The sequence below is a fragment of the Schistocerca piceifrons genome, chromosome 1 (genome assembly GCF_021461385.2).
Source record: "Schistocerca piceifrons isolate TAMUIC-IGC-003096 chromosome 1, iqSchPice1.1, whole genome shotgun sequence".
NCBI classification, from domain to species: domain Eukaryota; kingdom Metazoa; phylum Arthropoda; class Insecta; order Orthoptera; family Acrididae; genus Schistocerca; species Schistocerca piceifrons.
The window spans coordinates 756,618,678-756,646,028 of record NC_060138.1 but is presented as its reverse complement, the minus strand read 5'-3'; the positions used below and the strand labels follow the sequence as shown (position 1 = coordinate 756,646,028).

The window sequence follows — 27,351 nt, the reverse complement described above, 5'->3', positions numbered from 1 at the left end:
GGAACTTAAATGGAAACCATGGAAAAGGGTTATGTAGTTATTGCAGTTATGTATATTTAGAGAATCAGTTAGCTAAAGACTTCTGGAACATTCTGCGGCCACCGTCGTGCATGTAGTATAGGAATCACGAGAATAAGAGACATCAGGTCACTCACATGAGCACCTGCGGACTCGGAGTAGCATCCTTGACGTCATGGGTACCGGGTTCTAAGCCAGTAACAGCTTTCATTCTGAATATAAACCATCAGCAATGGTGGCCGGAGACATCCAGCATAAGAAGAAACCGTCGTACTTCTAACGGCCTTGTCAGAGACAGCGGGGGAGCGGACAAAGTTTCACGGCACTGTCTCACTTTTGAAGTGGGAAACTGCCTCTAAAAGGCGGAAGGATCAGCAATGATCAATGGTAAGAGGATGCAGAAAGGAATGGAAAGCACTGAATTAGAGATACATAATGTGTATCAACAGGATTATGGCCTGTAATTGGAAAGTGTGATGATAATAACTTCATTGGCATAAGATTTCGGAATAGTCCCCCATTCGGTTCCCCAGGAAGAGGCTGTCACTGGACAGTGACCATAAGAAAAAGACTGAATAACCAACCAACGAGTAACGTTATACGTGTCGCGGAGTGGAATGTCAAAATTTTCAACTTAAAAGGAAGGCTAGAAAATTTAAAGATGCAAATTCTAAGGCTCGGCCTAGAGGTAATGGGCATAAGTGAAGTGAAACTGAAAGAAGAAAAGAATATCTGGTCAGGAGAGTATAGCTAAATATAAACAGCAGCAGAAAACTGTATGATGGAATAGGAGTTTTGTTTGAATAGAAAGATACGGTAAAGAGTGAGTCACTATGAGCAGTTCAGTAGTTGGTTTATTCTCATCAAAATCGACAGAAAATCAGCACTGACAATAATAGTTCAGATGTACCTGCCGACATCGCAAGCAGAAGATGAAGAGATAGAGAAAGTATATGAGGATACTCAACGGCTAATTCACTATGTAAAGAGAGATGAAAATCTAATAGTCATGGCGGATTGGAACGCGGTTTCAGGGGGAGCAGCAGAAGAAATCTCTATGAGAGAATACAAGCTTGGTGGTAGGAATGAGAGAGCAAAATGACTAACTGGGTTACGCAATTAATTTCAGTTAGTAACAGCGAATGTTCTGTTCAAGAATAACAAGAGGAGGTATGTTTGGAAAATATCCGTACATACGGAAATAGACCATTTACGTTACGGTTAGGCAGAGATTCCCAAATCGGATATTGGATTGTAAAGAGTACCCAGGACCAGATATATACGCACATCCCAACATAGTTATGATGAAGAGTATGCACAAATTTAAGAGATTAGTTAAGAAGAATCAGTGTACAAAGAGGTGGGACCGAAAATAATAAGGAATTAAAAGATATGCTTGAAGTTCTCTGAGGTTACAGATACTGGAATAGTGAACAATTCAGTAGCCAGTTCAGTTGAAGAGAAATTGATGTCTTTACAAAGGGCAATCACGGACGTTGGGAACAAAAACTTAGGTAGACGGAAGATAACTACCGTAGAAACTATGGGTAACAAAAAAAAAAAAATACTTCAGTTGATCCACGAAAGAAAGAAGTACAAAAATTACAGGAATGAAAGAAACAGAACATGCAGGAAGGCTAAGGGGAAATGGCTACTTTAGCAATATGAAGAAATCGAAAAACAAGTGGCCGTCGGAATGACTAAGTCAAAATATAGAAGAGTCAAAGCAATCTTCGGTGAAATTAAACGTACGGGCGGTAACGTTAGGATTGCTATGGGAATACCAGTTTTAAAAGCAGCATAGATAACGGATAGGTGGATAGAGTACACTAAAGGCCTCTATGAGAGGAGGACTTGTCTGATCACGTTACAGGAGAAGAAACAGAAGACGACAGGAAGGAGATAGTGTATACGCTATTTTAATTGGAATTTATGAGCTTTGGACGACTTAAGGTCAAATACGGCAGAAGGGATACGTAACACTCCATCGGAATTTCTATAATCACGGAAGGAATTGGCAACAAGGTGGCTACTAACATTGGCGTGTAGCATGCATGAGACTGGCGATATACCGTCGGACTTACCATCATCCACACAGTTCCAAAAACAGTAAGAGACGAATAATCTCGCGATCAGCCTAACAGCTCATCTATCTATGTTTTGTCAAAAATAACGAACAGAAGAATGGAAGACTAAATTGAGGGTCCGTTAGATGACGATCGGTTTGGCTTTAGAAAAGGTAGAGGCAGCAGAAACACAGTTCTGACGTTCCGGACGATAATGGAAGCAAGACTGAAGAAAAATCGAGACATGTTCAAAGAATTTGTTGACAAATTCTGAGAAAAATAGGGGTAAGCTGTAGGGAAAGACAGATCATACACAATCTGTACAAGAACCAATTGGGAACAATATTGAAGACCAAGAAAGAAGTGCTACATTGAAAAGGGTATAAGGCAGGTATTTAGTCATCCTCCCACCTCCCCTATTGTTTAATCTTTGCATCAAACAAACAATGAAAGAAATGAAAGGGAGTTTCAAGAATAGGATGAAAATTCAAGGTGAAAGAATGTCAATGATAATATTCGATGATGACATTCTTATAGCTAGTTAAAGTGAAGAAGTACTACAGGATGTGTTGAATGGAATGGTATAATGAGTACAGAATGTGAACTGAGATTAATCGAAGAAAGATGGAAGTAATGAGAAGTTGCAGAAATGAGAACAGCGAGAAACTTAATATGATGATTGGGAATCACGAAGCAAGCGAAGCCACGGCATTCTTCTATCTAGACATCAAAGTAACGCATGATGGACGGGGAAAATACCACAGGCAAGAGAAGTCTGTTAGTATCAAACACAGGCCTTCATTTAAAGACTAAATTTCTAAGATTGTACGTTTGGAGCACAGCATTGTATGGTAATTAAATAGGGACTGTTGGAAAACAGAAACACAAGGGAGTCGACGCGTTTGAGACATTTTGCTACAGTAGAAGGTTGAAAATGAGATGCAATGGAGGGTAAGGAATGATGGCGAAGAATAGAATATATGGAAAACACTGGCAAGAAGAAGGGACAGGATGATATGACTTCCGTCAATACATCACGGTATAGCCAGCATGGTACTAGAGGGAGCCGCAGAGGGTTGAAACTCTGGGGATGGACAGTAGAGGATAACAGAGATTGAAATACATTCTGAAAAAGATTGAGGACGTAAGTTGGATGTGCTGCTCTGAGAGGAACAGCTTGTCGCAGGAGACAAATTCGTGGCAGTTCGCACCAAACAAGTCGGACGACTGATGAGAAAAAGAAAAAAAGCACAGAATTTATATGTGAATGAATATGTGTGCTGTTTTAGAAAAACGTATTCTGGAGGCTAGTATTGAAAGGGTTATGGATTTATATTATGGTTGATGTTGAAGGATGAAACGGGAGGTGAGGAAAGGTAACAACTAAATAAAAACCTGGTTAGTTAAAGCCATGTAATGGTAATGTAAGTGCTTATATGTTCGTACTTAACAGCCAATCATTTACACACACACATGCGCATCTAGGCACACAGAAATGAACACACACACACAGACACACATATACACACACAAAGGAATATAAACATACAATATACATAACTAGCAAAAAAGTTGTAACATTTTCTTGGAGATGTGTCAGATATCAGTTTTATTTCCTCATTTCTGCTTTTTTTTCTCTGAACTTTCTTTTTTCGTATCTCCAGAGTGAATTAGACGTATTGTAAATAAGAGAGATGACAGAAAGTCTTGAACTGTTTCCAGCTATGATTATTTAATTTTTACAAACTTCAGTGGAACACCTGCTAGTATAGACAGCAAATATGGGTCTCAGTTTTCAAAAACGTTGATTTGTATAACTGTGAAAGTAAACATAATTGAAATTTACTTATATTAACAGAATCTTCCGTCGGTTCTTGGTAGAACAACATTATAATAATAAATGAAAAGCACCAGTTTGCTTTTGTTCTACAATATTATTTTTATTGCTAACCGGTTTTCGGCTTACAAGGCCATCTTCAGGCATTTACTGAGTATTATCACCAAAGAAGTTAAATGTTAGCAGACAACACTGGAAGAGAAGTAACACATCTAGAGTGAAGTAGAAACATACAGTGAGTAACATCTTTGCAATGAAATAGTAAAAACTGAACAGTACATAAATAACAATGGAGTTGACAGAAAAACATTTAGCACAATATAAGAATAACATGCCTACATAACGGTATCTATTGATAAACAAAACTATTGAAATAAGATAAACTTAGTACTAGGCAAGGCTGCATCAAGAGGTATGAAACATGGAGAGTGATACACAACCAATTAAAAAAAAAAAAAGAAGAGACAGTTGTCAATGTAAATACAGAATACACGAAGAACTTAAGCTATATCAATACGATAAACAGAAATTAATAAATGCAGGAAAATTGAGGTGTTTGAGGGAACCTACAGTTTGAGAGTGTGGTGGTACTGCATTTTAACATTAACTTTATAATCAAAGCAGTGGCTGTATACCAGTTTACATTAAATAAATGAGCAAAGTAAAATATGAACAGTATTTGATGAGACAACTACAAGGGGAGTTAAACATGGACAGTAATACAAGTACAAGTTAAAAGCAAACCCTTAACTATTGAAACTACAGCATATGTGGAATACAAAGACAACTGCAACAAATAAAACAACTTAATGACTACAGGAAAATGGGAATATGTAGGAAGAGAGGGTGTGGGAAGTAATGAACAACAAAGATGATTATATGAAGTTTAGGAGAGGGGAAGTGTTGAGTTGTATCTGGTCATTTAGGATGAGATCTGGACTGTGAGCAAGATGTTTGTTAATTTCCAGGGCTTCCAGCAGGTTGACTCTGCTTTAAAATCATCTCTGGACATGGGGATGGATATGAGACGGTGTACCATTGAGTGGCAAGCTGCATGTTTGTGAGCTATGGGGTGTTGTGAGCAAGAAGGTATTACTGTGTCTGTAGTTGTTGTTTTTCTGTAAATTTTGAAACAATGTGTGTGTGTACTGATGTCAATGGTGAGATCTAAGAAGTTTATGGATTTGTTGCCAATTTCCATAGTGAACTGGATATTTTTATGTTGACCGTTTAGGTTTTTCAAGAATGTGTTGAGTTGTCTTGTAGTACCAGTCCACATACACAGGACATCATCTACATATCTAAACCAGTATTTGATGTTTGCACTCAAAGGTTCTGTTTTTAGAAAATTTTGTTCAAAATGGTCCATAAATATTTCAGCCAACAGTGGACTAAGAGGGGAACCCATAGCTAAGCCATCTAATTGTTTATAAAGAGTGCCTTGGAACTGGAAATAGTTCTGTGCAAGGCAGGTCTGTGTGGCAAGTCTCAAGTCATTCAATTCCACAGGATTGACATTAGACTTGTGCATCAGCTCTGTCAGAATGTCTATACATTCTACTACTGGTATGTTAGAAAACAAACTGCTGACATCAAAGGATACTAATTTACTTACCCCACAAATCCCGGAATAACGGTCTGCTGCGCAAATGTGCTCTGGTAGGATTCTATCAAATTCGTATTCTTTCTGACATTCCGTGTTGTTGACGACGGTTAAGTTTGTTTTCTGAAGCCATGGCGCCAGCGTTTCGTTCCCATATTCATACTGCAAAAAATATTTATTATTTAAGGTCTGCATATAAATATGAAATGTGTTCAAAGGAATTCTGATCATACGTTGACTTGGAAGTCGAAGACTGCGTTTTTTAGGTAAAAAATTGGCCTTTTTAGCTCAATACACATTGGAACAACAAAGTAGGTAGATTTCCCCAATGCGGTGAAGTTCCAGAAATACTGCAAAATACGTAGCTACAGTTGTCATAAAGAAATTACTGGACCCAAAGTAGTGGCAGCCACAAGCTCTTTAAATTTAAACAGGACTGGAAGTCATAGTGGTCGACTTCCAGTTAGCTGTATGGATAATATGAAAGTTCGTATTTCAAATCCCTCAACATTTCAGTTACCAAGATGTCTTTGTGCCCGTGTTCGTTGTCCTTATGAAATATGTGTCTTTAGAATTCAGACCACCTTTCATTGTTTTTTTTTTTCGTCCAATTGATTCGGAATACTTCTATTCATTGTTTTTTTCCTTGCCAGAAAACTTCAGCTCCTTGGTGCAGGGTCATTGGCTCCCGTCCTGCTTTGTCTGCTGTTTCTTGTTTCATCCACAGGGATAAACATACATACATTTCCAGTTCATTTTCCTTTAGTGAAATTCCACTAAAGGCGCGCCCTACATTAACAAAACATGCTCGTAGTTAATCTTCATGTGAAATGATTGTGACTCATTTATTGTCTCAGATATTTCATTACACTTTCAGTCATTCAATATCGTACTGTGCACTGTACAGATTTTCTCATCCTTGACAGCAGTTTCGAAATATACCTCAAGTGGAACATCTTTAAGAAAATGATTAACACTTTTGTGTTCAGAAGGACAATATATGTTCTGGAAATAAAACAACAGATTCTTCATAAGATTTCAGCAGTTTCGTTTGGTATTCCTACAACCAACTTACTTTTGTGCTTGTTTTATACTTCTGGAAATACGCATAAAACAATCAGTCAAAAGAAACCTCTTTTATAATGCAATGTGGAAATGTGTTTTCCACAAATTTTATATTTGTCATTTGGTAGAAGAATAAGTAAATAAAAATTTTATGCTTATATCTTGCTTAAAATTATCCTTGGCAGCATACCACCTCACACGCATACCCATGCCTTACCAATAACAGAAACAAAATATCACTGATATCAGCATCATATCTGTGCTGTTTGAACAACTCTTCATCTTGCCTTTGTAAGAATAAAAATCACAAAAATAATATAAAGCTGAATAAATCAAACAATTGTAGTTACGAAGGGCATATTCTTTCAGGAACTATTGTGTCTACACATCATCAGTCTCTATAATTAAATATATGGAATACAAACACACAATAAACGGGAATAAAAAAAAAGAACTTTCAGAACTTAAAAGTTTCACTGTATCTCATGAAGTTATACGACTGAACCACGCTGTTACACGTCTAAGATATAGAGTGATAAATAGAGAGCTATTGATCAACCAATACCAGGTGGTGCTATGTAACATTTACGTGTTTCATCGATTCAGAGATGTAAACAACCTTACAACTCAGTAGTCTTAGCAACCAAGCGAACAGCAATGACGACTATTTGGAACTAGTAATACGTCTTGCGGAAGAATTTCAGAGTAGTCTTCATATCGAACACTTATCTTTCAGTCTGTTAAACACAGTCTCATGTCATACATTAAAGTTGAACGGTATCATATCTTTCGTCTATCAGAAAATCGGAAAACTAAATACCACATAGAAAAGATCTTTCAAAACATTGAAGAGATCGACTTACATTGTAAAATTAGTTTAAAATTTTTGATGGAATAAAAGATTGAAGGTATTAAAAAAATAATTACTAGTTTTGCAGGGTATTTCCATTTTGTTATCCAAATTTCAAAGAAAAAATGAGGTGAAAACAGAGAATATAATTTGAAAGTTTTGTACCTGGGTTTTATGTTTGAAATCTATTTTTCTTTGAAATATTGGAACATATTTGAAAAAGTTTTGCTGAAATGATGAAAACCTTCGAAATTACTGTTGAAAATACTTGTTAAAATGATGGAAAGTAGTTAAAGAATGTCAAAAATACTTAAAATACTTGTTTAATTTCTGTGGTCATACGCTAGAATATATACGTAAGCTCTGCGTAATTTTTCCCAAAAATTTAAAAGAAATCTGAGGAATTTCCAAGGACTTTTGTTTATTTGACGATTTAGAACATTTATACTTTACTTTAGAAGATCAGATAATGTCATATGGCAACAAATCTTTCTTCCATTGTTACCAGTCTAGCTGGAGTCACCTTCCTGGTAAACTGTGGCTATGCTTACCGACAGGTAGCCCCATCCAGCGGCGATAGCATTCGCCCCATCATCCACCTCCTGGCCCTGCACTGGCAGCGTCACAGTAGAGATGGTTACTCCATCCACAGGTAACGGAGAAGACACCTGTACATGTGCAAGATCAACGCTATAGTCAACTGTGTATGGAAAACAGTGCAATCCACAGCATAGGAAATTTACAAGTATGTTGTGGCTATATATTAATTGGAAACTTCATGTCTTTTATAATCTTTCATACAATGAAAATTACCACGTTCTCAAAGAGAGAAAAATAATTTTTTTTTATCATTTCCGGATGTTCTGAGAGTGAACCCCTAACCAAATACAACAGATATTTAGGCACTGTTTCACTTTCAAGAGATGCACTCAAGTGGGATAGAAGAGCTGTACTTTATGATTTATACTTTATCTTACCTGCAGTAACGGGTCTCCTGAACTGCAGCTTAATCAATAAAACGAAATGAATATAAACATCATCCTTGATAAAACAATAATTAAATGTCAGGCACATGTGTCCAGCAAAATTTTCCAATTTTTAGCCAAGACGTCAGAGAAATTTAGGAAGAATTTCAGCTGATCCAGTAAATTTCAGTTGCACTGAATTCAACGACAGTTCTCTAAAGGAAGTACCATGTGCTTCAAGTGTTTCATTAAACTTTACTTCGTTTGATTGCTCCTGTTTTTAATGCCTTAGTTTAATCTAGGTTCTCTTTCTTCCACTCACGTATTACTGATTCTTCAGATTTTTCCTTTTTCTCCCATTTTGTCATGGCAAATTTCACTAGCAACATTACTTCATTTTTATAATGTAAATAGATTAACAGTATTAATTTACCAATTGAAGTTGTTCTATGAGTTAGATCGAGCAGAATTTATCTCTTCAGGCATGATCCAACCTTTTTGCATATAGATGTAACAGTTACTCTTGTCTAAATTTTCTACACCTTCCAAATAATTACAAAAAGAAACATCAATAAATTAATAGTATAAGCATATAAAACATAGTTTACAAGTTTTGTTCTCTCTTACTGGCTCTCTCGTAATTTTCCTTGTGCTCTAAACTTATCTGTATTTCAGTTGCTCCACTAAACATATTTTAACAATCCTTGAAAATACTACATAACAGCTTTTCTACAGTTTTGTTTATGTTAATTTTTTCTGTATTTAACAAAGTGGTAGAGAGTAAAATCAAATATTTAGGGAATATTTCCTACTATATTCTATAAAAGGTAAAATATGAATTCCTTGCTTGGTGTTAGCATGCAGATCTGCAAAAATTGGGGAATTTATGGTTTTTTTTACTGTCTCTACTGAAATACTAAATTTCTTTTAATTCTGAGTAAAATTCTAAAATTTAGTGAAACTGTGTTTACAAATGTTGTACACAAGATATTGATATTTTTTTTACTTTTTTTAATAAAAATCTAAATTTTCTGAAGTTCTGTTTAATAAATTTGGTTTTCTCAGACTTTAGTCACACAACTCCGATAATTTCGTGGTATACTAAATTTTTACGTAGAAATGTTTATGAAATTCCATGAAATTCTAGTTAACAATTGGGGAAATTTGTCTGTCACAATGTTAGACTACTAACCAGAGAGAGAATGACTGTGGGATAAACACAGAAAAAAGGTGCTTGATGAACCTGTTTTCTGACCACTCCAATGATCTCGCACTCATCACTTTAGAAGCGAATAGTCATTCTTTTACCACTGGGGAAATTTTGAAACAAATTTGTATTGTTTCTTCTCCATCATTAGCTGCGACAGTACAAATACGAGTATGTCTGTGTGCACGCGTTCTGTAACAGCTCTGTTGATACAGAATAACTGACCGAACATGTGTCATCTAGAAAAGGAAAGGTACTAAGCGTAATCAATTTTGGAAGTAGGAGGAAGATTGAATGAGTTTAACGATGATCATTACAAAAGGCCACATTATCTGATTGTGTGTAGAAAAGAAAGTGATGTCGGCCATGAACTTAACGATTAACGCGAGCAGTTTATGGAAGCCACTGAACACTAAATGTGAATGACTTGATGGCAGTTTCGATAAACATCCTCTCAGATGTATGTCCAACGAGAAATGTTATAGGAGATGTGAAAGGGGGATCCACACTCCACTATTTCAATAGTCAGAAGTAACTAACCATAAACTGACGAGACTTAAAATTGGCTTTTGCATTATGATCTCGAAACAGAGAGTGATCTGCGACATTTCTCCTGCAGTATACCATATGTGAATACAATAACGGAATGTAAAGAATTGTATGAGATCCATCATGTTTGGTGCATATTTGTAAACTCACCCTCAGCAATGCTATATCTGCAGATGAGCCCACTAGACCAGTATAGTTCACATGTACGATGTTCTGCTCCACTTGGTGAATGGATCCTCCAATGGTCTGTGAGTTTGTGCCAGCCAGTATGTACTGCTGAGACGGTACGCTGGAAAGAATCATTAATTGTCAGAACGAGATATCTGCCAGCACACTGCCCTTACATATGCACTAATAAGACGAACTGTCCGTCACAAGTGATTGTGACGATTCGCAAGCTGCAAGCTGCAATTACTGATTTTTTTAAGGAAATACGGAGAGTTAACGTGTGACGAGTCTGATACGTAAGTTTCGATTTCTCCCACGAGCCAGCTTCACTGGCTCAAGGTGGTACACATCCTTGTCGCACTCGAGGGCGCACTTCGCGGCCTGGCATAGTTTTAAGCAGCGCACAAACGGGGACGGAGGTAGTGTTTTGACTTTGGAGAAGGAAGCGGAGCGTACGATGGTCAGTGAAGGTAGCCTGTGCTTGAAGGGGTCACGCGCTGATTTCAACGCCTGAGGTGGACAGGCAGCGAGGGGCAGGCAGTGTTGTAACCGTCGCTGATCGGAACAACACACGCTGCGGTGCTGAAATCATACGACCCACAACGAAAAGTTACAAATTAAAGTATTTTCTGGTGAATAGCGATACATTTAAAGGCAGTAGTAGGAAAGCAGAGATGCTGCCACCACCTAATGGTCTGATAAATATGAGTATCACACATGTTGTGCTGCAACACACTATACGTTTCACAGAAAATATGGAAGCACCATAATTATTTGATTTTTAAAGTTCCAGTCCGCGACAAGTTGTCGTAAATTGTAGGACAAATCAAGAGAATAATGCGGATAGTATAGCTTCAAACAAATCTGTCAAAATTCCGTAGAACAGCGTTCCAAAACAAAGTCAAGTAAACAGCCAAGACACGAAAGTATGGTGAAAGAGAGGTAGAGACTTTGGCACAGTAGGCTTGGAATTACCTGGCAGCCGCCTGACGGCCGGGTTTTCTCACCGATTTGACATCAGTGGCTAGGCCAATATAACCGCCCTAGTACCTCTTACCGTCCACCGGCTCAGACGCTGCTAGATTAGTCGTAGGGTATCGACCTTGAATCGCGGCCCGGTCGATATCGGGATACGGGAAGGGAAGAGGTGTGGAGGGGAGGGGGGGGGGGGGAGGGGCAAGCCAGCCAAATGTTCGCAGGCCATCTCAACGTGTGGTATCACCGTTCCCAGCGGAGCTGGAACTGGTTTTCCGGTCTCGGGATTCATGCTCTCAATCAGTGGTGCCAGAGGTGCAAAAATGTCCGTTTCCACGAGCTTCCAGCTCCAACGGTATGTTAAGTTATACCAAGACAGCTTTGGGGGCAGTGGTGTTTGTGTCGAGATAGAAGCAGGTAGGTGTGCAGCTAGCTGGTTGGGATGAGGCTTGCAGCTCTTTCCGCATCTACATTTTAAAGGCCCGGACGAATTACACAGCTTCGCCGTTGGTGGCTGGGTGGAACGACGCTACTATAAAGTGCACTGTTACATTACGAGAGCCGGAATCATGAAACATTCTGAGTCAAATTGAGGCCCGTTGCCCGAAAGAATTGTTTCTAGAGTTTTTACAAAGACGAATATTTCTGCAAGACTGTTTACTGTCTCCTTTGCTGGAGCGCCTCTACATCTACATCTACATACATACTCCGCAATCCACCATATGGTGCGTGGCGGAGGGTACCTCGTACCACAACTAGCATCTTCTCTCCCTGTTCCACTACCAAACACAACGAGGGAGAAATGACTGCCTATATGCTTCTGTACGAGCCCTAATCTCTCTTGTCTTATCTTTGTGGTCGTTTCGCGAAATATAAGTTGGCGGCAGTAAAATTGTACTGCAGTCAGCCTCAAATGCTGGTTCTCTAAAATTCCTCAGTAGCAATTCACGAAAAGAACGCCTTCTTTCCTCTGGAGACTCCCACCCGAGTTCCTGAAGCATTTTCGTAACACTCGCGTGATGATCAAACCTACCAGTAAGAAATCTAGCAGCCCACCTCTGAACTGCTTCTATGTCCTCCCTCAATCCGACCTGATAGGGATCCCAAACGCTCGAGCAGTACTCGAGAGTAGGTCGTATTAGTGTTTTATAAGCGGTCTCCTTTACAGGTGAACTACATCTTCCCAAAATTCTACCAATGAACCGAAGACGACTATCCGCCTTCCCCACAACTGCTGTTACATGCTTGTCCCATTTCATATCGCTCTGCAATGTTACGCCCAAATATTTAACCAACGTGACTGTGTCAAGCGCTACACTACTAATGCACTATTCAAACATTATGGGATTCTTTTTCCTATTCATCTGCATTAATTTACATTTATCTATATTTAGAGTTAGCTGCCATTCCTTACTCCAATCACAAACCCTGTCCAAGCCATCTTGTGTCCTCCTACAGTCACTCAACGACGACACCTTCCCGTATACCACAGCATCATCAGCAAACAGCCGCACATTGCTATCCACCCTATCCAAAAGATCATGTATGTAGTTACAAAACAACAACGGACCTACCACACTTCCCTGGGGCACTCCAGATGATATCCTCACCTCCAATGAAAACTCACCATCGAGGACAACGTACTGGGTTCCATTACTTAAGAAGTCTTCGAGCCACTCACATATTTGGGAACCAATCCCATATGCTTGTTCCTTAGGAGACTGCAGGGGGGCACCGAGTCAAACGCTTTCCGGAAGTCAAGGAATATGGCATCCGTCTGATACCCTTCATCCATGGTTCGCAAGATATCCTGTGAAAAAAGGGCGAGTTGCGTTTCGCAGGAGCGATGCTTTCTAAAGCCGTGCTGATGCATGGACAGCAACTTCTATATCTCAAGGAAATTCATTATATTCGAACTGAGAATGTGTTCGAGAATCCTGCAACAAACCGATGTTAAGGATATTGGTCTGTAATTTTGAGAATCCGTCCTTCTACCCTTCTTATATACAGGCGTCACCTGCGCTTTTTTCCAGTCGCTCGGGACTTTACGTTGGGCAAGAGATTCGCGATAAATGCAAGCTAAGTAAGGAGCCAATGCAGTAGAGTACTCTCTGTAAAACCGAAGTGGAATCCCATCAGGACCTGGCGATTTAATTATTTTCAACCCTCCATGGGTGCTACGATTTCGCCAAGCTTGGAATTCTTGCAGGGGTACTGGTCGCACTGACGAGCATGTCTTGCAGGAGTAGCTGTCCTCTCGATGTCCTGCAAGATGGTGGGTGGCAGGCATGCCACCTTGTTATCGCCTTCATGCGTGTCATCACGCAGTGGACACCGTGCATGAGATTTGTGACATGCTCATTATGTGGCAGCGAAAAGATCATTCGGCTGTTATCGCTTTTTGATGTCAGCATCACTGCTCCATGTACCTTGAGGATCCTCATTTTTAGGGAAAAAATTTCTTGGAGTTGCCGAAGGAAGTTGGGTTGTTGGCACTAGGAAAAAATTGTTGGTTCAAATGGCTCTGAGCGCTATGGGACTTAACATCTGATGTCATCAGTCCCCTAGAACTTAGAACTACTTAATCCTAACTAATCTAAGCACATAACACACATCCATGACCGAGGCAGGATTCGAACCTGATACCGTAGCGGTCGAGCGGTTCCTGACTGAAGCGCCTAGAACCGCTCGGCCACACCGGCCAGCCACAAGGAAAAACATTGTGAATTATGTCTCATAATGTGAGGATAAGGTCTTCAGCTGTATCCTTCATAACAGATGCAGTGTTAGGAAATTCTTCAAAGTGGTTTCGGGAAGAGTCTGTTTTTTTTCTAAGCAAAGTGTTTCTCGAGAGCCGGGTGTGAGATCTGATCCCATAGGTGTTCTCGATAGGGCAACGGCGTTAGTATATTGAGCTGTTGCCCGGTGTTGTAACAGCTGGTGAAGTTAGTTTAATGTTGTTGGCACTGTGTAATTGTTCCGGAAGGCGTTTCTTTGGGCAGAACAAGAAAATTAACAGTTAGTTTTAAGACGACATTTTGTGCTGTGAAGGAGATATCACTTTTAGAAGCAAACTGTGATGACTAGTGCTTTTTTTCGATCTGTCAATAAATGATGACCTAAAGAACAATTTAGACGGGTATGCGTTGGTCTCTTCATGCTCATCATCGCTTTTGTGATAGAGGTGGCGACGATACATGATGAAACTCACAGGTAGCCAGATTAGGATTCTGATAAGTCAGAGGTCGCCAGGCGAGGGACTTAGTTCAGATAATGTTTTAAATAGTGGAAAGGTTCCTGACATTACCGTGAGCATTCATATTTTGCAGAATTCCTGCTTAGATAATTTAGATGTCTGGTGTTCTGTACGACAATTGGCATCAATAACAATAATTATTTTGCCAAGAAATTGCTGAAGGTCTTTTAAGTTCGTAGGCAACTGGACTTTTTCTATGGCTTCCGCACGTTGCTGCGTCGGTTGAAGTCCTTTACAACTCAAAATATGTCCTAAGTACTCCACTTACTCTTGAACGAATTTGCGCTTTTGTAGGCTGCAACTTAGTTCATTGTCTTGTAGTGTCTGGAACAGCAGACGTCTTCCTTAGTAACACTTACTCACATATATCATCCAAATAAGTGCCTGTCTTCTGAACGTTCTGAATCAACTTCTGCAAAAAATGTCGGAAAGCTGCTGGAGCACTAGCAATTCTGAGAGAGGCACCCCATTGTATCTGTACAATCAAAATGTTGGTGGCCATGAATGGGCGTTTAAAGGCAATTGTAAATAAGTTCGTGATAAACCAATATTAGACAACGTTACTAGTCTTGTCATGACCTCTTCTGGACTTGAAACAGGATCGACGCCAATTTCTGATTCTGCATTTATAGTTGATTTTAAGTGACCACAAACAGGTAGTGAGGCATTTGGTTTTTGTACCACTACCAGTTATTTTCTTAGTTGTCTGGATGTCACAGGTGTGGGAATGTGTTGCTGTACCAGAAGGTCGAATTCGAACTTCAGGCCATCTCTTAACGTTGCTGTCACTAATCTAGTTCTGAAGTACCGAGGTGCTGCAGATGCTTTAACTTAATGTGATCTATATGATTATAAGCGCACGTTAAGATTGGTGAAAATAAATAGGAAAATTTGTTGCACAGTGAACCAAGATCACTGAATGGTAAAGCTGCTAATACGATGTTAACGTTGTCTATTATTTTAAAACTGAAAGATGAAAACGCGTTCATCGCAATAATGTTTTGTGCATGACTTGAAGGTACAGCCAAGAAAATAACTGCGCGGTCAGCGCCGCACATTGCTCACCGAAGGAGCCTGGGTTCGATTTCTGGGCGAATACTAGATTTTCTCTGTTCGGGGACTGAGTGTTGTGGTGTTACGTTCGTATCGTCATAACTGACGTTCCACTGTTGAGACGGGTGTATGCGAACGTCCCGAAAGTCAGAAGATAAAAAAAGAGAATTTGAAGAATCTGTAAGTGGGAGATGTTGATAGCAGACACCGGGCAATATATGATGGCTGGTAAGACGAGTTTAATTGTGAAGGGATGTTTAAAAATCAAGGGAATTGTTGGAGAGTTTCCTTAGGAGGTGGGCATGAAGGTCATCGATATTTTAGCCACCGACTGTATTTTGCACCGGAGGGCGTGGGTAGGGGGCATGATGGTAGTGACATATGATGAGCCCAAGATGGAAGTGGGTAGTATGGGAAAGACGGAATCGTTAGATCAGCAGTTAGCTCTTTTAAATGAATTCACGAACCGTAAGATCAAGGTCAGTGTGTGCGGAGTTTCCGGATGTATTAACGGAGATACTGGGGATTCCAAGACCGAATTAGTGGATAATGTTCCAGCCAACAAACCATTCCAGAGATAAGCACATCCGAGGATGAAGGCATTAAAGGAACACTTGCAAAGGGAGTAGAAATTGTAATTCGACCATATAAATCCTCATAAGCTGGTCCTTGGTTCTTGGTTCCTATATGAAAGTGCGACCACAGTCCTTTATTGGATTACCTGGATTACCGTGAATCAAACAAAAAAGGTGATATTGAGATCAGTACCGTTACTGGATTCGTAACCATGTTTCATATGGTTGAAGAGAGTGCAGTATTTACCGTATTAGCTCTTAACCAGACGTACAAATAAGTAACTTTGTAGGTGTCTTGAAAACCGGTTACTGCATTCATAAAGGACTGGAACTTATTTGAGTTCAATCGTGTACGGGTCGGATTGGTGACATAGGCGGCAGTTCCTTCCCAGTTCATGGATGCCGTGTTTTTGAATGTAAGATTTAATTGTCTGGGTGATCGGATGGTCTATAGTAGATTGATCCCAGACCAAATACAGCACTTGCGGGAGGTGTTCGAGCGGTTAAGGAAGACAGGACCGTCAGTAAATCCTCAGAACGTTGATTTTGTACGTTCTGTGAATTTCCTACGACATATGGTTTTAGGGGAATGAATCTGTAGTGTAATGTTTCCGTAAGGTGAGGTTCAACAGCCGTACAGTAGTTACTAAAACGCATTTTAACCATCAGCTGTTTATTTGTATCACTAGTCATCTGCTAATTTTGGTTATTAACCATCATTCAAGATGTAGTGTACAACAGATTACCGTTAGTTAAAAGCATCCCATAAATTTTTGAAGCTGAACAACACAGAAATTATCCACAGAAATTGCACAAAAACAAAATTTTGTCAGGTGTTTGTGCCATTTCACTGGATAATATCTACATTGTTCTGCTTCAAAGGAATGATGGATGCTTTAAACTAATCTGTTGTACCCTTCATCCTGGATGATAGTTAATGACCGAAATCGGTAGGTGACTAACGGGAAAAATAACGAGCTGAAGGATAAAATGCATTTAATAAAATAATTTGTGTTGACCCGGAGAAAGTGCACGCCATAAATCAATTGCTGTTAACTGCAGAATATGAGGTAAGTTGCCAGGTTTTCCAGGTTTGTCAGGATATCAATTTTCTTTCAGAAATTTATTGTGGCTTTGCACAAAATGAAGCTCTCCTTAATGAACTACACTGCTGGCCACCGTAAATGCAACACCAAGAAAGACAAGAGGTAGCACAACAAAATTTATTTTGTACATAATATGTTGACCAAGTATCAAACGATTACGTTTACAGTCTGTGACATGTGGTTCCTGCCAGAATCAGTAGCCAGAGTAGCCGCCATTGTTGGAGATCACCGCTGCCACACGTCTCGACATTGAGTCAAAGAGACGTTGGATGTGTTCCTGGGGTACAGCAGCCCAAGCAGCTTCCACACGTTGCCAAAGATCATCTGGTGTGGCAGCTGGGGATGTAATCTGGGTCACTCGTTGAGCAACCATGGACCACATGTTTTCTATCGGCGAAAGATCCGGAGAGCGAGCCGGCCAGGGAAGCAATTCAATCTGGTTATTGACGAAGAACCTTTGGACAATGCGTGCCACGTGTGGTCGCGCATTATCCTGTTGAAATATGGCTGTGGCCGAGCCCTGAAGGTAAGGAAGGACAACTGGCTCCAGCACCTCGGATATGTAGCGCCGGCTATTTAAAGTACCAGCAATGCGTACTAGAGGCGTGCGAGAGTAATATCCAATACCGCCCCATACCATAATACCCGGTGCAAGACCAGTGTGGCGGTGCATAATGCAGCTGTCCAGCATCCTCTCTCCACGATGTCTCCACACTCGAATCCGACCATCGTGGTGCTGCAGACAGAAGCGTGCCTCGTCAGTAAAGACAACGTCATTCCATTCTGCCGTCCACATCCGTCTGTCATCACATCATTGGCGACGGAGACGTCTGTGGTTCTGCGTCAATGGTAGACGAAGCAATGGACGTCTTGCGGACGGACCACTCTGCTGTAAACGGCGTCGAATGGTACGCGCAGACACTGGATGATGCGTTACAGACGCAATGTGCTGTGCTATGGTTCGGGATGTCACTGAGCGATCCGTCACTGCCATGCGCACAATTTGCCTATCAGCATGTGCAGTGGTGCACCGAGGTGAGTGCGATCGACCACGTCGGTCCGTCGTACCCTCCTGCATCCAACGGTCACATATCCGCATTACAGTTGTTTGGTTTCGTACAACACGACTAGCGATTTCTCTGTATGATAATCCACAATCTCGGTAAGCCACTATCCTTCCTCTGTCGAACTCGGATACTTGATCAAAAAATGTTCGCTGTTGCCTACGAGGCATAACTGATCGTCTTGTGAAACAACCACAAGGTAAACACACGTGCCGAACGTACACTCGTCGAAATCGCCAAGCCTTAAATGGCGCTATGAGGTGGCGCCACAGGCGCGCGTGATGTGCGTCTACGGTGAAATTCTAATCAGTTGCATATCTCATCGCTGCAAACTCATGGTGTAAATTTCACTTGATTCGGATGCTTCCTTCAGGGTGTTGCATTTACGGTGGCCAGCAGTGTACTTAGAATGGGATGTGAATTTCTGTGGAGACCTACGCACGAAGATACGTTTATGGCCTTAAACAAGCGATAATATCCGCATCAGTACTGCAGAAATTTCACAGGGAAGCCGTTACATATCCGTCATACATCCTGATCCCTCTCCATGTGATTTCCATACTTTTGGAGCCATGAAGAAAGACATACGTTTCCGACGAGATAAATGTGTTAACAGTTATGGCAAATTCTTTGGAAATAATAAACAAATTAACTAAATTTTTCCCATGTGTCTCTTTGATATTTTATTGACCCCCCCCCCCCCTAATTTTGTTGTTAGATTCAGTGATATAGATGGATATGTCCACAAAATGTACTGCGAATAGGGTTAGTAGCGGAGTGCTGCTATCATTTTGTGAGCAAATCTGTGAATATGTGTGAAGGAGTATTCCAGCAATCGCTTGTAGTTCGTGAATACATTGTGGTGTCATTTCAGTTATAGCTACCGAGCTGTTGAATTTTTGCGAGACAGGCCAGGTTCACTCGGTGAAACCCTCCAACGCAGCATAATGCACAGCACAGGCATGGGGAGTTCTGCAGCAATGGGTTTCAGTCGTGTTGCCAAGAACATGACTAGGGGTGGCTTCAAAAATGGTTCAAATGGCTCTGAGCACTATGGGACTTAACTTCTAAGGTCATCAGTCCCCTAGAACTTAGAGCAAATTAAACCTAACTAACCTAAGGACATCACACACATGCATGCCCGAGGCAGGATTTGAACCTGCGATCGTAGAGGTCGCGCGGTTCCAGACTGTAGGGCCTAGAACCGCTTGGCCACCCCGGCCAGCGACGGGGGGAGGCGCCATGATATAAGAGATGCTTTGCTATCTTATGTACAGGGTGAAAAGTATTTAAACCGACAAACTCTGAGAGGTTGTAGGGGACATCAAAACAAATATTTTTCCCTAATGTCATTTTTTCCTATGAGGATTATTTAAACCGGTGGAGGCCGCATTTCGATCTTCTGTTGTTAGAGGGTGTATTACGCTCTTCATTTGTAGGCGACTGCTGTCCACCAGTCTGGTAGCGCACTGTCTCTGTTTACTAATGTAGTGATACACCTGCAGTGAGTACACTGATATGGTTGGTGCGTAATACGTAGCGAATCACAACGTACGAGCTGCACAGAGGGTTTATAAACAACAATATCCTAATCGCCGTATCCCGCATCATACGACCTTAGCTGCTGTGTACCAACGTCTGCGTGAGACTGGGTCATTTAGCAGATTACCTGGACAGGAACGCCGTCGCACGGTAAGAAGGCTGCAATTTGAGGAAGCTGTCTTCCAGCACATGGAGCGGGATCCTTCAATTAGCACTCGTGCAATTGCACCTAGCATGGTGATGAATCAGACGAATGTAAGAACAGTCCTTCGAGAGCAATTGTTACATCCATTTCACTTACAGCGTGTCCACAACCTGGAACCAGTTCATTATCCACCCAGAGCACAGTTTTCGCAGTGGTACCTGGAACAGTGTGAAATGCATCGTACATTTCCATCCTCTGTGTTGTTTACCGATGAAGCAACGTTCGGGTGTGATGGAGTCTTCAACATGCACAACTCGCATGTTTGGGGTGAGGATAACCAACATGCCGCAGTTACTAGCGCTCATCAAGTGCGTTTCTTCGTTAATGTGTGCGTCGGTGTTGATGGGAACTGTTTAATTGGGCCGTATCTGCTACCTAGGCCATTAAATGGCAGACACTATTACAATTTTCTCGCCAGAGCATTGGCAGAATTGCTGGAAGATGTTCCGCTCCCTACGAGACTACATGGCGGGGTGCCGGCACATTTCAGTCGTCGTGTGCGTCGATTCCTGGACCGACGGTTCCCAGAAACGTGGATTGGCAGAGGTAGTCCTGAACCATGGCCTGCTCGATCTGGACTTTTTTGTGTGAGGAGAGATGCGCAACCTTGTTTACGCAACTCCTGTTGCATCAGAAGAGGATCATGGTGTCCGGATAGTAGCAGCAGTAGGAACAATTCAGGATACTCCTGGGGTTTTTGCCCGTGTCAGACAGAACATGATCCGATGGTGTAACCTTTGTTTACGTGTCAATGGAGGCATTTTTGAAAATCTACTGTAACTGAAATTGGGTTGTGTTGATGTGTGGTCTCTTGGTCATAAAAAAATGGAAAAGTGTTTGTTGGTTTAATTAATTTGCCGCCAGATAAATTTTCCTCTGCCGGTTTAAATACGCCTCATAGGAAAAAATGATATTAGGAAAAAATATTTCATTTGATGACCCGTACAACCTTCCAGAATTTGTCGGTTTAAATACTTTTCACCCTGTAAATAGCTGTCATTTCCGTAGCAGCTTAATCGGAAGTCCAGCGAACTACCCTTACGTGGGTGCTGTGCCACACGAGGCGACCACACAGAGCTGCCGGCTTTCTGCATTATGTCTGCCCCCCCCCCCCCCCCCCCGACTTAGTGCCACAGCGCAGCGGGCCTCCCTGGCTCACTCCAGCAGCAGCCGTACCCCTTCTCAGGAGGTAGTGGGTCGCATCCCACGCACAGCAGGCGACTTCCATCACCGGAGTCGACGCACCTCCGCACTGCACACCAGCGACCCCTGGGACACATCCACCATAGATCTAACTTCTACAGCGATACTGTCGACCATCTATGTGCGCCGTTGATGCCAGATATTTGTGGCTCAACTCACACAACAGGATCACTTGACATCTGCTGGGTACAGACACCAGCAAAACTGGGCGTGCGCGTTTCAGCAAGTTGGGCGTGAGCTAGCTGACACCTCACCATCCTTCTGGCTATATTCCCCTGCAGTGGTGGCGTCGTCGCTACCCTGCACCGACGCAGCGCTAATGTACGAGTACAGAGTGAAGTAATAATTTTGACAGCTACATTTTTCTGGGTCTCCACTGCCATGCCGCCGCGCCTCAAACCTCCACCACGCCCCATCCTGAAATTGTAGCCACCCACTGTTCCCATGGTGGCTACAGTACTAAAGAAGTAATAAATTAAAACGTCAAATTTTTAAATTCACTCAATAATTATATGAAAAACTAAAAGTAAAAGGTTTGGTGTTTCGGAAGCTGTTAGACTTCCAACATAAAATAGCATTCGGCTGACTGGGACAATGTTTTAATCTTTTAGTAATAGAGATTTAGGATTCAGAGGAAGCAGTCAAACCTCGCAGCAGAGCAAGGAAAATGCCAAATCCACTCCAATTGCTATGGACACTCCTACAAAATAGTTACAAAGAGATTACTATTTCTGAATCTTCTGCGTAATTTTGACTCAAACGAATAATGGAAATTCATTTTCATGGAAATTCTATAAATTATTTTCCGCTATAGCGGATATACTCTCCAAAAATATCACCATCTTTGTGTTGAGACGCTGAAATATAAGGCAGAAATGAAAGTTGTGGTGAAAGTTATGGCCTTACCTGGTGACTGGGGTTCATAAAGTCTGAGCCCCAATGAATCATGCCACAGATCCAACTTGCGGACATCAAAAACACAATGTGGTGCCTTTAATGGCTGCAGTCGATCCGAGGTCTAGTATTCCGATATTCACTTGCGCTGACAATTTTTTGCAACTATGTATACTGTAAGTGTTGATAAATCAAGATACGTTTTTGTAGCACAACCCTCAAAAGGCGCTCACAGTTACAATTGCCATTACCTATGTGTTTCCATTGTTTACAACCTAGATTATTTTCATCGGTAAATTGTACGTACTGCAGGTCTATATGACTTTCCATAACACAATTTCACTCCGAAGAGACGCTTAGCATCAAGCATAAATGTAGTTAAAGACACCCTCTCCTCACAAATTTAAGAGATGTGACGTTACAGAAGGAATTGCAAACATGTAATTAATGATAGAATTAAGCTCTTTAAAGGACAGCGCTTTTTTTACTTTATATTATTATTAACTTAAAAGAGTTCTGCTATTTCATATTAAATTTATTTGAATATATATTACTAATGTGGCAATCAGACTTTACTCTAGTATTATTATCACAAACATGTCTCCCATATTATGAAAATAAATGAAATATATACGATATTTAACTCTCGCAATACCATGGAGGGCTACCTTATGCCTATCTTTTGGAAAGTACTACAGTCTCTTACTTCATGTTTTAACATTTTGAAAAAAAATACTTATTTCCATAAAGACATTCTCCTATAACGTTCCACATATGTTTCAAGTTTTTCAGTTACACATAACCTAAAAACTTAAGTCTCAATAGCTGATATCACATTCACCAATGGATATCTTATCAAATATTTCCAGATTCAAGGATTTACTTATCCACCGATATTTCTTTAAAAGGAATGTTGAGAGTAAAAATCAGCAAATATGAAAGAAATTACCATTTCTTTAATTTCTTGCGTTTGTCATGAAGTCATTAACACACGATATTGAAGGTGCACTGTTATTGCTATCAGGGTGCTAAAAGCTTTTTTTCAGGTTCTGGACGCTACTTACACATCATTAGTTCTTTAAAAAGTATGTTGTGAATATGTTTCAACTACAATTAACGAATTTCTTTTTTTTTCTTGTTGTATAAAGTACCCTTCCCGCCTGGTAATGCCTGTAATGGAAAACGCCTTACTATTGCTAGTGTTAAGAAATACTGATAATCAAAGTGCTAAATGTCTCAGCCTAAAGGAGTTTTCGAGCTAATTCGAAAAGTCGTCTCACAGTTTGCGAGTCTGTAATTTTTCTGAAGTTATGGACCATTACATATTAGGATTTATAGTTTAGTAATATTAAGTCAATTGATGCGTTTGAATTACAGTTTTATGTTTAAAAAATGGTATCATGTCTTCTAGCGTGTTCTGAATAAAGGTTAATTTTCAAAACCGTAGTTTAATTGACTTTTAATACGACAGAATGGCATCCTATGTTATGTCGTGTTGTTATTGTCATCGTCAGTCCAGAGACTCGTTGCATGCAAGTCTCAATGCTACTCTACACTGTGCATCTCCAAGTAACTACTGGAGCCTACATCCTTCTGAATCTTCTTAGTCTATTCATCTCTTGGGCTCCCTCTACGATTTTTCCCCTCCACGCTTCCCTCCAGTACTAAATTGGTAATCCCTTGATGCTCCAGAACGTGTCCTACCAACCAATCCCTTCTTCTAGTCGAGCTGTGCACAAATTACTCTTCTCCCTAATTCCGATCAGTACTTCCTCATTAGTCACATGATCCACCCATCTAACCGTCAGCATTCTTCTGCAGCAGCATATTTTGAAAGCTTCTATTCTCTTCTTGTCCCAACTGTTTATCGTCCATGTTTCATTTCCGTACATGGCTGGACTCAATACAAATACTTTCAGAAAGGACTCCGTGACATTTATGTCTACATTCAACGTTAACAAATTTCTCTTCTTCAGAAACACTTTCCTACATTTTACATCCTCTCTACTTCGACCATCATCAATTTCTTTGCTCCCCAAATAGCAACACTCATGTACTACTCTAAGTGCCTCATTTCCTAATCTAATTCCCTCGGCATCACCTGATTTAATTCGACTACAATCCATCTCATACAACTTTGGTACTAGCCGAACGAGTTGGTCCCTCAACCAAGCTGGTTATGGTCTTTAGTTGTCGTCGATTCTGAAAGCATGGCAGTAAAACAGAAGGTATCGTATTATATGGGTTTCAATATTCGAAATATGGTTTTATTACAGGAAATCTAAAATACAATTTCGGAAGAATTGTATCGTATTAATGGAGCCATCAGGCAGTCAGTTGCCTTTGTCATAAATATGTCTTATGTATGAAAATAAATGAAATGCACTTCAAATTTTTTTTTTAGGTTAGAGAGTTTGTTGTTAGGTGTTGTGACTGACCGTTTCGATAATGAGCAATGTCATGAAATTATATTTCAAATTATAAGAAATGTATTTTTTCGTCTGGACAGTCTTGTAAGAGCGGCTGGGCACACACTTCGCAGATGCGGTGGCTGCTTCACCTGGTCTTGACGCAGTGCGCGGCGGTGACCAGCCAGTTCTCGGAGAGCACGTTGGCGCCGCAGTAGTGGCTGCCGTTCACATGCAGAGACGCCAGCGCCGGGAACTCGTGGTCCGCCGCCGGTTTGCCGTTCACGATGCGGCCTCCGTGCCCAGACACTGCATCGCGACAAACAACTTTTGAATGTCTATCACTACACACGTGGTGAACAGTACCTACTACTTATTTACTAAATGCTCATTTGCTACAAGGGCTTCAGATCTAAAATACAGCGAGCGCGTATACTTTTACGTGACGCCATACAAACAAGTGAAGTGAGACGATAGCGTTTAGGAACCACAGCACCGGATGAAATTCGGCAATGATTTCGTGGCGAAATATCGTTCCGCCCTGGAAGATTCCATCGTCATTGGGGGAAAAAATGATACACTCAAGAAGCAGTTAGATAGCAGGATGGAGTAGTATCGATGACATTATAAATTATGACTGCCTGGTGTGAAACTGCAGAATGCGACATGGAGAGCACCATAGTTCAGCAATTTTATCACCTTGGACAACGAAATCATAGCATTCGTTGGTTCATTTCAAGCACGTACCCATTTACAAAGAGCGTGAAACTTGTCATCCCTCGTTCACCTAGTGTGTTATATGTTCTCAACAGTTTAACTGATACAGTCCTTCGAGCAGCTAAGTTGCTTCTATAGAAGTTCTAACGCAATGTTCCAACACAGACGATGTTCGCGTTTGCCGAAGTATCCCATACATTTGGTTGTTTATGCATGTTCCTGAAACGCACGTAGTTACAGTGAACATAGCTCTAACGACAATGCACACGATAGAACTCTACGTTCATGTATCGCTGCCCCTGAGAGAATGACTGTAATGATATCAGAACTCCCACTTCATGGAAAGATCTCCCACGTCAGAATAACTGCCCAATCAGCTTGAATGGAGTCTGTCGGCGACCATGATAGATAGCTTCTATTTGCGACATACTTCAGCGTATACAAATGTGTACTGCAAATCAGCAGCAATCCAGCCATCCGTTTTGATGCTTGGAGCACGCAATGGTGTTGCTCCTCCGTTACTGCAATGCCTGTACTCCGTGAAGCAAGTATGGAGCGGAGCCTTCTGTACCCCATAGGGAGCAGTCAGCTCAAGATTTCAAGTTTCTTGCTGTTATCCAACCATGAACACAAAATTAAGTTGCTATGACGATGAAAATTCGAAATCCCTGTCCCTGTATGACACCGCACATGACGTCCCCTGCGTTAGAAAAGCTCAGTTTACCGAAAGACATTGACACCGGATACCATGCCCATCCTATCAAGCCAACGACCAGTGAATGGCCTCACACCTTCCCAGTCACGTTAGCTACCGGACCATTCTGAAGTGTTACACTTCCAACACCTTGGCCGAACGCCATCAAATGTATAGTCTAGTATTTCCAAGCCTTTAACGTATGTTGTCTAAAACTTCTGCCTTATCCGAGCTTATCTTTAGTGCTTCCTACAGAAGAAATATGGTGTCAGTGCATTGGGCGAGTCTAAGGCTACTGGAATTTTCCTGGTGAGGTCTTAATACAGACGTAAAGTACAAGCAATTACCGACATCTTTCGGACTTCGTGAAAGGTAGAATCATCGGCATTAGGCACATAGTTGCATCCACATGTACATCACTACTCTGCAATACACATTTAAGTGCTTGGCACAGGGTTCTTCGAACCACCTTCACACCATTTCTCTACCGTTCCACTCTCTAAAAGCGCTTGGGAATAATCGACACTTAAGACTTTCTGTATGAGTACTGATTACTCTCATTTTATTGCTATTATCATTTCTCCCTGTATAATTTGGTGACAATATTTCCACATTTAGACGAGAAAGTAGGTGATTGAAATTTCGAGAAAACATCTCGCGGCAACGAAAACGCCTTTGTTTTGACGACTGCCACCCTATCTTGCTCTGCGTTTCGATAATATAAAACGAAATGCCCTTCTTTGGACTTTTTCGATGTATCAGCATATTCTGAAAGGAACTAGTATGATGTCTGGACTGGAAGTCTTGCCTTTATGAAGTTCTTTAAGTTGCTTCGCTGTATCGAGGATATCTACTTCTAAATGACTCATGTTGGCTGTTGTTCTTAATTCCAGTTCTGGAATATGTACATCATCTTCTATGGCGAAGGAATTTCGGAAAACTGTTTTTATTAACTCCGACTTAGTGGCGTCAGATCGAGTCATCGGATTGACATTTGGCTAGTGGTGTAACGACTGCAGAACGACTGATGACGTGGTTAATTCAAGACAACAGTGCGTTAAGAAGGGGTGGTATGGATCCTTACAGAACGATAACGCCGGAAAAAGGACCTAGGATTGTTCGACTGGCTCTGAATAGTCGATGACAACAGCAGGAATCTGGGAAGATGCGAGAAACACAATGTCAGCAAGAACCATTAGAAACACATTACTGGAAGCTGGATTGACTTCTCATGTTGGTATGTGTCACTTAACGCGGACACTATACCCCAGACAACAGTGACAGGCATAATGTAGAAACAGGGTCAACTGGGTCGATGAGTGTGTGGCATT

The 27,351-nt window shown here is 41.0% G+C and overlaps 1 protein-coding gene across 1 annotated transcript in view; it reads right to left on the bottom strand.

The window, feature by feature from the left end:
• The window catches only part of LOC124774873 (chymotrypsin-1-like), a 156,418-nt gene that overhangs the window by 7,238 nt on the left and 121,829 nt on the right, over positions 1-27,351 (bottom strand). The window contains exons 5-7 of the mRNA XM_047249525.1: positions 24,762-24,918; positions 10,311-10,449; positions 7,991-8,107 (exon numbers count right to left, since the gene is read on the bottom strand). Of these exons, the coding sequence (XP_047105481.1) occupies positions 7,991-8,107; positions 10,311-10,449; positions 24,762-24,918 (413 nt within the window). The remainder of the gene's footprint in view (positions 1-7,990; positions 8,108-10,310; positions 10,450-24,761; positions 24,919-27,351) is intronic.